The sequence below is a fragment of the Amblyraja radiata genome, chromosome 5, assembly GCF_010909765.2.
Source record: "Amblyraja radiata isolate CabotCenter1 chromosome 5, sAmbRad1.1.pri, whole genome shotgun sequence".
Classification (NCBI taxonomy): Eukaryota; Metazoa; Chordata; class Chondrichthyes; order Rajiformes; family Rajidae; genus Amblyraja; species Amblyraja radiata.
The window spans coordinates 109,654,438-109,667,543 of record NC_045960.1 but is presented as its reverse complement, the minus strand read 5'-3'; the positions used below and the strand labels follow the sequence as shown (position 1 = coordinate 109,667,543).

Genomic DNA, 13,106 nt, shown 5'->3' with positions numbered 1-13,106 from the left:
TTAGTTCATCATGGTATAGCACGGACATCGGGGGCCGAAGGGCCTGTTCCTGTGCTGTACTGTTCTGCGTTCAGAGCCGACATGAACTTTCCTGGTAAACAGCGTCCCAACCAACGGAGATCTCCTTCCCAACTGGTGGTTTAAGCCAAAGGGTGGCACAGCGGTAGAGTTTCTGCCTCACAGCGCCAGAGACCCGGGTTCGATCCTGACTGCGGGTGCTGTCTGTACGGAGTTTGTACCTTCTCCCCGTGACCTGCGTGGGTTTTCTCCAGGTGCTCTGGTTTCCTCCCACACTCCAAAGACAATACAGGTTTGTAGGCTAATTGGCTTCAGTGAAATTGTAAATTGTCCCTAGTGTGTGGGATGGAGCTGGTGTACGGGGGATCGCTGGTCTGCTCGGGCTTGGTGGGCCAAAGGGCCTGTTTCCGTGCTGTATCTCTGGACTAAACTAAAATCTTCAGGAACTAAAAGAAAGGCACTTGTAGAGGAATGTGAGATTGGACGGACTTCCTCCACGTGGTGTCTGAATGAGAGTCTTCCATCTTATCCGTGAGCAGCAGAATTGGCCTTGAGTTTTAGGGCTGGCTACAGGATGAGTTACATGTTTTGGTTCCCCGGTCGAGATTCAAGCCGTCCTCCACTTTGGTTTCAGCACCGAGTGACTGAACAGCGACCTGCTGGATGGACCCTTCATTCTTCACAAATAGTACACCATAAGAACTCTGGAGGAACTCAGCAGGTCAGGCAGCTTCTCCGGAGGTCATAGACAGACAGACATGTCCGGTCGGGGGCCTTCTTCAGTCCAACTCGCATCATCGCATGTCCGTTGCCCTCCACTGATGCTGCCTGACCCACCAAGTTCCTCCAGCACTCTTGTTTTTTTTTAAAACTCAAGATTCCAGCACCTGCAGTTCCCTGTATCGCCAATCTGAAGAAGGGTCGTGACCCAAAGCGCCACCCATTCCTTCTCTCCGGAGATGCATTGCCTGTCCCGCTGAGTTACTCCAGCATTTTTCTGTCTATCTCCAATCTTCACATTTGGTTTGTCTAATTTACACGTGTCGACCTTACGCCCATTTCTGCCAAGCATCTTAGAGATGTTAACAACAGCAACAAACAAACAAAAAGAGAAAGAAAATTAAAAGCGATCTAGTGAAGAGCCGCAGGAGTGAGTATATTGAGGGATATCACGACTGTACAACATGCCAATGCCTTCTCTCCAATAGCCTGGGCTGTTTATTCACTGCAAGGAGTTCACCATGATAGAGCTGGCAGATCAATTGATGAATGTGCTTTGAAGACCACCTTGTCATCTGGCAAGGGTTGTATTAGAAGTGGCGTGTGGGTGGGTTTGAACTCTTGACCGCGTTGGCTTTCTTCCATTCCATTCAGGTCAGCGGGTAAGTCTAAGCCATCCGCCAACCCACCTGAGCAACCTCCGGCCACCGTCAGCAGAAAGAAATCCCTACAGCCTCGACAATCTTCTGATGGCTTTTGTTTCGAAGAACATCTCAAACTCAGTCATTGATGGCGACTCCAAATAGCTCGAAAGATAGACAGACACAAAAATGCTGGAGTGTCTTGTCTTCGATGTGAACCGGTATCTGCAGTTCATTCCAACGACTCCTCCAAGAAGCTCAAGTTGTTGGGTGGGCGGTTCACAAGTACGATACGGCCAGCTACGCGATATTAACAGCCCCTTGGCCTTTGGGACACAGGCAAACGCAACGTTTCTTTGACAGGAATAGCCACGAGTTCTGTTAGTCTGCTGGAGAGGTTTCACTTAGAACGGCGGGTGAGACTGATTATCCGGCTGCGGTGGTCGGGGAGTTAAATGTCGCTGGATTTGTACATGTCTGACAACAGTCTTGTGATCGGCACGTTGCCGATGGTTTTCTTGAAAAACACCTCTTCGATGGTCGAGGGATTCACGGAACGCAACGCTGGCAGGAGTAACAGCAGCTTTCCGAAGCGGCACGGCTGGGCGGGGTATCTGGGGAGAAGAGAAAGGAGCGTAAAGGGGGCCCGTCCCATTTTAGACAATAGTTAATAGGTGCAGGAGTAGGCCATTCGGCCTTTCGAGCCAGCACCGCCATTCAATGTGATCATGGCTGATCATCCCCAATCAGTACCCCGTTCCTGCCTTCTCCCCATATCCTCTGACTCCACTATTTTTAAGAGCCTTATCTAGCTCTCCCTTGAAAGCATCCAGATAACTTGCCTCCACCGCCCTCTGAGGCAGAGAATCCCACAGACTCACAACTCTCTGTGTGAAAAGGTGTTTCCTCTTTTCCGTTATAAACGGCTTACTCCTTATTCTTAAACTGTGGCCCCTGGTTCTGGACTCCCCCAACACCGGGAACATGTTTCCTGCCTCTAGCGTGTCCAAGCCCTTAACAAACTTATATGTTTCAATGCGATTCCCTCTCATCCTGGGATGTCAGGACTTTCATATGAAGAAAGATTGAATAGACTCGGCTTGTACTCGCTAGAAGTACTCGCATGTACAGGCTAGATGCAGGAAGATTGTTCCCGATGTTGGGGAAGTCCAGAACAACGGGTCACAGTTTAAGGATAAGGGGGAAATCTTTTAGGACCGAGATGAGGAAAACATTTTTCACACAGAGAGTGGTGAATCTCTGGAATTCTCTGCCACAAAAGGTAGCTGAGGCCAGTTCATTGGCTATATTTAAGAGGGAGTTAGATGTGGCTAAAGGGATCAGTGGGTATGGATAGAAGGCAGGTACAGGATACTGAGTTGGATGATCAGCCATGATCATATTGAATGGCGGTGTTGGCTCGAAGGGCCGAATGGCCTACTACTGCACCTATTTTCTATGTTTCTATCCTTCGAAACTCCAGAGTGTACAAGCCCAGCCGCCCCATTCTCTCAGCATATGACATTCCCATCCTGGGAATTAACCTTGTAAATAAATTTTCACGACCTTTTTTCATCAGGCTAGAAAAACACCCCGACCTACTTGATGCCACGAGTACCTACGACCAGCATCACAACCTACCTACGGCCTCCTACGACCTCGTGACGACCAGGCTGCGAGTATGAGTCAAGGGCAAACTCGGCAGAGGTCGTGAATTAGGTCGTGAAATTTGGACAGGCCCTTTAGTGTTTGCCCCTCTCCCATCAGGCAAGAGGCTCTGAACTGTGAAAATGCAAACCTCCAGATTCAGGGACTCTTTCTTCCCAGAGGCCTGTCTCGTTGAGTTACTCCAACATTTTGTGTCTACAGTTTCTTCCCTACTGTTATCATTTGAAACATATAAGATTGTTAAGGGACTGGACACGCTAGAGGCAGGAAACATGTTCCCGATGTTGGGGGAGTCCAGAACCAGGGGCCACAGTTTAAGAATAAGGAGTAAGCCGAGACGAGGAAACACTTTTTCACACAGAGAGTGGTCAGTCTGTGGAATTCTCTGCCTCAGAGGGCGGTGGAGGCCGGTTCTCTGGATGCTTTCAAGAGAGAGCTAGATAGGGCTCTTAAAAATAGCGGAGTCGGGAGATATGGGGAGAAGGCAGGAACGGGGTACTGATTGTGGATGATCAGCCATGATCACATTGAATGGCGGTGCTGGCTCGGATGGCCTCCTCCTGCACCTATTGTCTATTGCAAATGCAATGGGGTGGACACACTGAGTCTCTTGCCCAGAGTAGGTGAATCGAGGACCAGAGGGCATAGGTTTAAGGTGATGGGGAAATGATTTAATAGGAATCTAAGGTGTATCCACCCTTTATGGTGGGTGAATGGAACAATCTGCCGGAAGATTTTGTAGTTGAGGCATGTAGTTGAGGCATTTTCTATGTTTCTATGTAATCATGGCTGATCATCCCCAATCAGCACCCCGTTTCTGCCTTCTCCCCATATCCCCTGACTCCGCTATCTTTAAGAGCCCTATCCAGTTCTCTCTTAAAAGTATTCAGAGAACCGGCCTCTGAGGCAGAGAATTCCACAGACTCACAACTCTCTGTGTGAAAAAGTGATTCCTCGTCTCCGTTCTAAATGGCTTACCCCTTATCCTTAAACTGTGGCCCCTGGTTCTGGACTCCCCCAACATCGGGAACATTTTGGGCAAAATGTGAGAATTTGATCCTTTTATGGGAATGGAGGGAATTGGATCAGGTGAAGGTAGTAGGTGATCCGTTCATCTTAGAGTCGTGGAGTGATACAGTGGAAACAGGCCCTTCAGCCCAATATGCCCACCACTACCAACATGTCCCAGCTACACTAGACCCACCGGCCTGCGTTTGGTCCCTATCCCTCCAAACCTGTCCTATCCATGTACCTATCTAAATGTCTTGCCTTTGACAAGGTCCCACACAAGAGGTTAGAGTGCAAAAGTAGAGCACATGGTATTTGGGGTAGAGTTTTGACCTGGATAGAGAACTGGTTGGCAGACAGGAAGCAAAGAGTAGGAATTAACGGATCCCTTTCAGAATGGAAGGCAGTGACTAGTGGGGTGCCGCAAGGCTCGGTGCTGGGACCCCAGTTGATTACAATAAACATTAACGATTTAGACGAGGGAATTAAATGTAACATTTCCAAGTTTGCGGATGACACCAAGCTGGGTGGCAGTGTGAGCTGCAAGGTGGATGCTATGAGGCAGCAGGGTGACTTGGATAGGTTGGGTGAGTGGACAGATGCAGTACAATGTGGATAAATGCGAGGTTATCCACTTTGGTGGCAAGAACAAGATGGCAGATTATTAGCTGAATGGGGTCAGATTAGGAATGGGGGAGGTTCAACGAGAAGGGAAGAGGCGGAGACAGTAGGCATTGTGGGAGAGCTGGGAAGGGGAAGGAGGGAGAAGGGAAGGGCTATTTAAAATTCGAGAAGTCAATGTTCATACCACTGGGGTGTAAACTACCTAAGCAAAATATGAGGTGCCGCTCTTCCAATTTGTGCTGGGCCTCATTCTGACAATGGAGGAGGCCCAGGACAGAAAGGTCAGATTGGAAATAGGAGGGGGGTCACTGGTGGACAAAGACTTGGTGGTCTGAAGGGCCTGTCTCCATGCTGTATGTTTAAACTAAACTAAACAAAGTGCTGGAGGAACTTTGGATGGTAAAGCCGCACCGTCACCGTGCCAGAGACCCGGGTGGGTTCGACCCTGTCCTCGGGTGCTGTCTGCGTGGAGTTTGCAGGTTCTCCCTGTGACTGTGTGGGGGGGGGGTTTCCTCCGGCTGCTCCGGTTTCCTCCCACATCCCAAAGGCGTGCGGGGTTGTAGGTTAATTGCCTTCTGCAAAATTGCCACTAGTGTGCCGGGCATGGACATCTTTAGAGCACGGTGTAAGCTGTTTTGAGCTTTTTAAAGCTACTTCAATAAGTTGAAAATATTTCTCTGCGTGTTATTATAGGCAAACCTCAAGGCCATGTGGCAATAATTAACCTCCAAGCAAACAAATTTCTCCCTTGCAGCCCAAACACATTGAACGGGTACTTCAGTGGAGGTTTGGTTTAATTTAGTTTAGAGATTCCTCCTAACAGATAAACCAGACCAATTCTTAACGAGTTGGTCTCCATTTATTGACTTCTTGGAAGCATATGGTGCAACAGTATCGTAAAAAACAACTGTTTCAGGACTTGGTGAAAGATGGTCAAGAATATAAATACTTATCTCCTATCTCCTATTTTCTACTCATTTTCTCTCTCTTTCTTCTTTCTTCTTTTCCTCACTTTTTCTTTTTTTTTCTTTTTCATACACCATACATCACATGTTTTTCTATTCCCTATTATCTAGTCTCTCTCTCTTTCTCTCCTTTAAAAAAATAAATGAAGTTGTACATAGAATGTAACATGCCAACATATATTTGGCACCTGAAAAAAGGTACCACGTTATTGTACTTACTTCTAATTAAAAAAAAAAATTACAGCATAGATACAGCATAGAAACAGGCCCTTCGGCCCACCGAGTCTGTGCCGACCAGCGATCCCCGTACACCAATGCTATCCTACACACTGGGGACAGTTTACAATTTTACTGAGGCCAATTAACCTTCAAAGCTGCACGCCTTTGGAATGCAGGAGGAAACTGGAGCACCCAGGGACAACCCATGCGATCACGGGGAGAACGTTCAAACTCCAGGCGGACAACATCCGAGGTCAGGATCAAACCCGGGTCTCTGACGCTGTGAGGCAGCAACTCTACTGCTGCGCCACCGTGCAGCCCCTGGACAGTTAGCAGTAGGTACATGGCTAGCACATGTTTGGAGGGATATGGACCAAACGCCGGCAGGTGGAACTAGCGTGGCTGGGACATTTTAAGAATAAGGAGTAAGCCATTTAGAACGGAGACGAGGAAACACTTTTTCACACAGAGAGTGGTGAGTCTGTGGAATTCTCTGCCTCAGAGGGCGGTGGAGGCCGGTTCTCTGGATGCTTTCAAGAGAGAGCTAGATAGGGCTCTTAAAAATAGCGGAGTCAGGGGATATGGGGAGAAGGTAGGTACGGGGTACTGATTGGGGATGATCAGCCATGATCACATTGAATGGCGGTGTTGGCTCGAAGGGCGAATGGCCTACTCCTGCACCTATTGTCTATTGTCTATTTACATGGGCACGTTGGGCTGAAGGGCCTGTTTCCACGCTGTATGACTCTGTGACTCACAGGGCCCATGGTTCTTTACCTTGTGTGGATGTAGCTGTTAAGAGTGAGCTGTGCCTCATCTTGGAGCGCTGCGATCGCCGAGGCGTTCCGGAAGTTTCTCAGCTCCGAGCCACCCTGAGTCGGAACTAGGATTAAGGGAGAATGCAAATTAACTTTTGGTAATAGTCACAAATTGCTGGGGTAACTCAGCGGGACGGGCAGCATCTCTGGAGAGAAGGAATGTTGTGACGTTTTGGGTCAAGACCCTTCTTCAGACTTAACTTTTGATGTCATAAAGATTCTTTTGCAGAAGAAAAATGTTCGCTCAAAATGCTTCATCAACACACAACACAAAAGTATCATTCAACAAATATATAAAAGACACTTTGACGGGAACATGGATAGGAAAGGTTTAGTAGGATCCAGGCAAATGAGACATTAGGCATGTTGGCCTGTTTCACAGAACATTGAGCATAGAACAGTACAGCACAAGAACAGGCCCTTCGGCCCACAATGTCTGTACCGAACATGATGCCAAAGACCAACTGTTATCTGCCTGTACATAATCTATATCCCTCCATTCCTTGCATGTCCAAAGGTCTCTTAAATGCCACTGTCATATCTGCCTCCACCACCATCCCAGGCAGTGCGTTCCAGGCACCTCGCACATCTCCATTAAACCTTTTGCCTTGAAAAAGGTTCTGATTGTCTACCTTATCTATGACTCATAAATGTACATACTTCTGTCGAGTCTATCCTCAGCTTCTGACATTCCACGGAAAACAATCTGAGTCTGTCCATAGCTAATGCTGGATAGAATAATTCCTGGATAGCAAATTGGTTCCATGGAAGGAAGCAGAGGGTGATGGTGGAAGGTTGCTTCTCGGACTGGAGGCCTGTGACTAGTGGTGTGCCTCAGGGTTCGGTGCTGGGCCCGTTACTGTTGTGTCATCTACATCAATGATTTAGATGAGAACATACAGGGCAAGATTAGCAAGTTTGCCGATGATACAAAAGTGAGTGGTTTTGCAGATAGTGAAGATGGTTGTGAAAGATTGCAGCAGGTTCTTGATCGATTGGCAAGGTGGGCGGAGGAATGGTTGATGGAATTTAATACAGAGTAATGTGAGGTGTTATATTTTGGGACGTCTAATATGGGCAGGACCTACACGGTGAATGGAGTGTTGTAGACCAGAGGGATCTAGGAGTGCAGGTGCATGGCTCCTTGAAGGTGGACAACAGACAACAGGTGCAGGAGTAGGCCAATTGGCCCTTCGAGCCAGCACCGCCATTCAATGTGATCATGGCTGATCATCCCCAATCAGTACCCCGTTCCTGCCTTCTCCCCATATCCCCTGGCTCCGGTATTTTTAAGAGCCCTATCTAGCTCCCTCTTGAAAGCATCCAGTGAACCTGCCTCCACCGCCCTCTGAGGCAGAGAATTCCACAGCCTCACCACACTGTGAGAAAAAGTGTTTCCTCGTCTCCGTTCTAAATGGCTTACTCCTTATTCTTAAACTGTGGCCCCTGGTTCTGGACTCCCCCAACATCGGGAACATGTTTCCTGCCTCTAGCGTGTCCAACCCCTTAACAATCTTATATGTTTCATATGAGGAGCCACAGGGAGATAGGGTGGCCCAAGATTTAATAGGAATCTGAGGGGCAATTTTTTTTACACAAAGGGTGGTACTATCACGATGTTTAAAAGGCATTTGGACAGGTTAGTTTTTATTGTCACATGTACTGAGGTACAGGAGCAAAAAGCTTTTGCTAACCAATCACGGAAAGACAATGCATGGTGGAAATCGAGCCATTTACAGTGTACAGATACATATTAAAGGGAATAACGTTCAGTGCAAGATATAACCATATAACCATATAACAATTACAGAACGGAAACAGGCCATCTCGGCCCTACAAGTCCGTGCCGAACAATTATTTTCCCTTAGCCCCACCTGCCTGCACTCATACCATAACCCTCCATTCCCTTCTCATCCATATGCCTATCCAATTTATTTTTAAATGATACCAACGAACCTGCCTCCACCACTTCCACTGGAAGCTCATTCCACACCGCTACCACTCTCTGAGTAAAGAAGTTCCCCCTCATGTTACCCCTAAACTTCTGTCCCTTAATTCTGAAGTCATGTCCTCTTGTTTGAATCTTCCCTATTCTCAAAGGGAAAAGCTTGTCCACATCAACTCTGTCTATCCCTCTCATCATTTTAAAGACCTCTATCAAGTCCCCCCTTAACCTTCTGCGCTCCAGAGAATAAAGACCTAACTTATTCAACCTTTCTCTGTAACTTAGTTGATGAAACCCAGGCAACATTCTAGTAAATCTCCTCCGTACTCTCTCTATTTTGTTGACATCCTTCCTATAATTGGGCGACCAAAATTGTACACCATACTCCAGATTTGGTCTCACCAATGCCTTGTACAATTTTAACATTACATCCCAGCTTCTATACTCAATGCTCTGATTTATAAAGGCTAGCATACCTAAAGCTTTCTTTACCACCCTATCTATATGAGATTCCACCTTCAAGGAACTGTGCAGTTATTCCCAGATCCCTCTGTTCAACTGCATTCTTCAATTCCCTACCATTTACCATGTACGTCCTATTTTGATTTGTCCTGCCAAGGTGTAGCACCTCACATTTATCAGCATTAAACTCCATCTGCCACCTTTCAGCCCATTCTTCCAAATGGCCTAAATCACTCTGTAGACTTTGGAAATCCTCTTCATTATCCACAACACCCCCTATCTTGGTATCATCTGCATACTTACTAATCCAATTTACCACACCTTCATCGAGAACAAGCCCGATTAAAGATAGTCCGTGGGTCACTAAGGAGGTAGATAGTAGTTCAGGGCTGCTCTCTAGTTGGTGGTAGGATGGTTCAGTTGCCTGATAACAGCTGGTAAGAAACTGTCCCTGAATCTGGAGGTGTGCGTTTTCACACTTCTATACCTTTAGCCTGATGGGAGAGGGGAGAAGAGGGAGTGGCCGGGGTGAGACACGTCCTTGATGATGCTGCTGGTCCTTGCCGAGGCAGCTTGAGGTGTAAATGGAGTCAAAGGAAGGGAGGTTGGTTTGTGTGATGGGAAAGGTTTGGAGGGATATGGGCTAAATGCAAGCAGTTGGGACTGGTGTAGATCGGGCATGTTGGTCAGCATGGGCAAGTTGGGCCGAAGTGCCTGTTTCCACACTGTATGCGGCCATGACCCTACATCCGTGGTCACTTTCAGGGGAGTTGGCAGAAGTGGGATTCGAACCCACGCCTCCAGTTGGAGACCAGAGCACCCGCTTCAATGCAGAAGGACTTTATTCTGGCGCCTTAGACCACTCGGCCATCCTGACATTATGGACAGACCCCGAGATGCCTCTCGGTACAATAACTCCTTAGTGAAAGGCCTAGATAGAGTGGATGTGGAGATGATATTTCCACTAGTGGGAGAGTCTGGAACTAGAAGTCATAGCCTCAGAATTAAAGGACGTTCCTTTAGGAAGGAAATGAGGAGGAATTTCTTTAGTCAGAGGGTGGTGCATCTGTGGAATTCATGGCTGTAGAGGCCATCAATGGATAATTTTAAGGCAGAGATACCTGTAGATAGATTTTTAATTAGTTTGGGTGTCAGAGGTCATGGGGAGAAGGCAGGAGAATGGGGTTCGGAGAGAGACGAGGGAGGGCACTGTTGTGTGGTGTATTTTTAACATTGCTGTTTTTTCTTCTTTTCTAAGGGGTTGGACAGGCTAGATGCAGGAAGATAGATCCTGATGTTGGGGAAGTCCAGAACAAGGGGTCACAGTTTAAGGATAAGGGGGAAATCTTTTAGGACCGAGATGAGGAAAACATTTTTCCCACGGAGAGTGGTGAATCTCTGGAATTCTCTCCCGCAGAAGGTAGTTGAGGCCAGTTCATTGGCTATATTTAAGAGGGAGTTAGATGTGGCCCTTGTGGCTAAAGGGATCAGGGGGTATGGAGAGAAGGCAGGTACAGGATACTGAGTTGGATGATCAGCCATGATCATATTGAATGGCGGTGCAGGCTCGAAGGGCCGAATGGCCTACTCCTGCACCTATTTTTATGTTTCTATGTTTCTATTTAGAACGGAGACGAGGAAACACTTTTTCTCACAGAGAGTGGTGAGTCTGTGGAATTCTCTGCCTCAGAGGGCGGTGAAGGCAGGTTCTCTGGATGATTTCAAAAGAGAGCTAGATAGGGCTCTTAAACATAGCGGAGTCTGGTGGTGAATCTGTGGAATTCATGGCTGTAGAGGCCATCAATGGATAATTTTAAGGCAGAGATACCTGTAGATAGATTTTTAATTAGTTTGGGTGTCAGAGGTCATGGGGAGAAGGCAGGAGAATGGGGTTCGGAGAGAGACGAGGGAGGGCACTGTTGTGTGGTGTATTTTTAACATTGCTGTTTTTTCTTCTTTTCTAAGGGGTTGGACAGGCTAGATGCAGGAAGATAGATCCTGATATAACCATATAACCATATAACAATTACAGCACGGAAACAGGCCATCTCGACCCCTCTAGTCCGTGCCGAACACATAATCTCCCCTAGTCCCATATACCTGCGCTCAGACCATAACCCTCCATTCCTTTCCCATCCATATAACTATCCAATTTATTTTTAAATGATAAAAACGAACCTGCCTCCACCACCTTCACTGGAAGCTCATTCCACACAGCTACCACTCTCTGAGTAAAGAAGTTCCCCCTCATGTTACCCCTAAACTTCAGTCCCTTAATTCGCAAGTCATGTCCCCTTGTTTGAATCTTCCCTACTCTCAGTGGGAAAAGCTTTTCCACGTCAACTCTGTCTATCCCTCTCATCATTTTAAAAACCTCTATCAAGTCCCCCTTAACCTTCTGCGCTCCAAAGAATAAAGCCCTAACTTGTTCAACCTTTCTCTGTAACTTAGTTGCTGAAACCCAGGCAACATTCTTGTAAATCTCCTCTGTACTCTCTCTATTTTGTTGACATCCTTCCTATAATTAGGCGACCAAAATTGTACACCATACTCCAGAATTGGCCTCACCAATGCCTTGTACAATTTTAACATTACATCCCAACTTCTATACTCAATGCTCTGATTTATAAAGGCCAGCACACCAAAAGCTTTCTTTACCACCCTATCTACATGAGATTCCACTTTCAGGGAACTGTGCACAGTTATTCCCAGATCCCTCTGTTCACCTACATTCTTCAATTCCCTACCATTTACCATGTACGTCCTATTTTGATTTGTCCTGCCAAGATGTAGCACCTCACACTTATCAGCATTAAACTCCATCTGCCATCTCTCAGCCCACTCTTCCAACTGGCATAAATCTCTCTGTAGACTTTGAAACTCTACTTCATTACCCGCAACCCCACCTATCTTAGTATCATCTGCATACTTACTAATCCAATTTACCACACCATCGTCCAGATCATTGATGTACATGACAAACAACAGTGGACCCAACACAGATCCCTGTGGCACCCCACTCGTCACTGGCCTCCAACCTGACAAACAACCATCCACCATTACTCTCTGGCATCTCCCATTCAGCCACTGTTGAATCCATCTTGCTACTCCACCATTAATACCCAACCATTGAACCTTCTTAACCAACCTTCCATGAGGAACCTTGTCAAAGGCCTTACTGAAGTCCATATACACAACATCCACTGCTTTACCCTCATCAATTTCCCGAGTAACATCTTCAAAAAATTCAAGAAGATTAGTTAAACATGACCTTCCAGGCACAAATCCATGTTGACTGTTCCTAATCAGACCCTGTTTATCCAGATGCTTATATATATTATCTCTAAGTATTCTTTCCATTAATTTGCCCACCACTGACGTCAAACTAACAGGTCTATAATTGCTAGGTTTACTCTTAGACCCCTTTTTAAACAATGGAACAACATGCGCAGTACGCCAATCCTCCGGCACTATTCCCGTTTCTAATGACATTTGAAATATTTCTGCCATAGCCCCTGCTATCTCTACACTAACTTCCCTCAATGTCCTAGGGAATATCCTGTCCGGACCTGGAGACTTATCCACTTTTATATTTCTCAAAAGTGTCAGTACTTCCTCTTCTTTGATCCTCTTAGTTTCCATAGCTACTCTACTTGTTTCCCTTACCTCACATAATTCAATATCCTTCTCCTTGGTGAATACCGAAGAAAAGAAACTGTTCAATATCTCCCCCATCTCTTTTGGCTCTGCAGATAGTTGGCCACTCTGACTCTCTAATGGACCAATTTTATCCCTCGTTATCCTTTTGCTATTAATATAGCGGTAGAAACCCTTCGGATTTACTTTTACCTTACTTGCCAAAGCAACCTCATATCTTCTTTTAGCTTTTCTAATTTCTTTCTTAAGATTCTTTTTACATTCTTTATACTCCTCAAGCACCTCATTTACTCCATGCTGCCTATAACTCTTGTAGATCTCCCTCTTTTTCCGAACCAAGTGTCCAATTTCCCTTGAAAAC

At 46.4% G+C, this 13,106-nt stretch overlaps 1 protein-coding gene across 1 annotated transcript in view; it reads right to left on the bottom strand.

The window, feature by feature from the left end:
• Window positions 1-921: 921 nt before the first annotated feature.
• nr2e1 (nuclear receptor subfamily 2 group E member 1) overlaps window positions 922-13,106 on the bottom strand; it is a 67,174-nt gene continuing 54,989 nt past the window's right edge. Inside the window, exons 9-10 of the mRNA XM_033022094.1 lie at window positions 6,641-6,746; window positions 922-1,993 (exon numbers count right to left, since the gene is read on the bottom strand). Of these exons, the coding sequence (XP_032877985.1) occupies window positions 1,831-1,993; window positions 6,641-6,746 (269 nt within the window). The 3' untranslated portion in view covers window positions 922-1,830. The remainder of the gene's footprint in view (window positions 1,994-6,640; window positions 6,747-13,106) is intronic.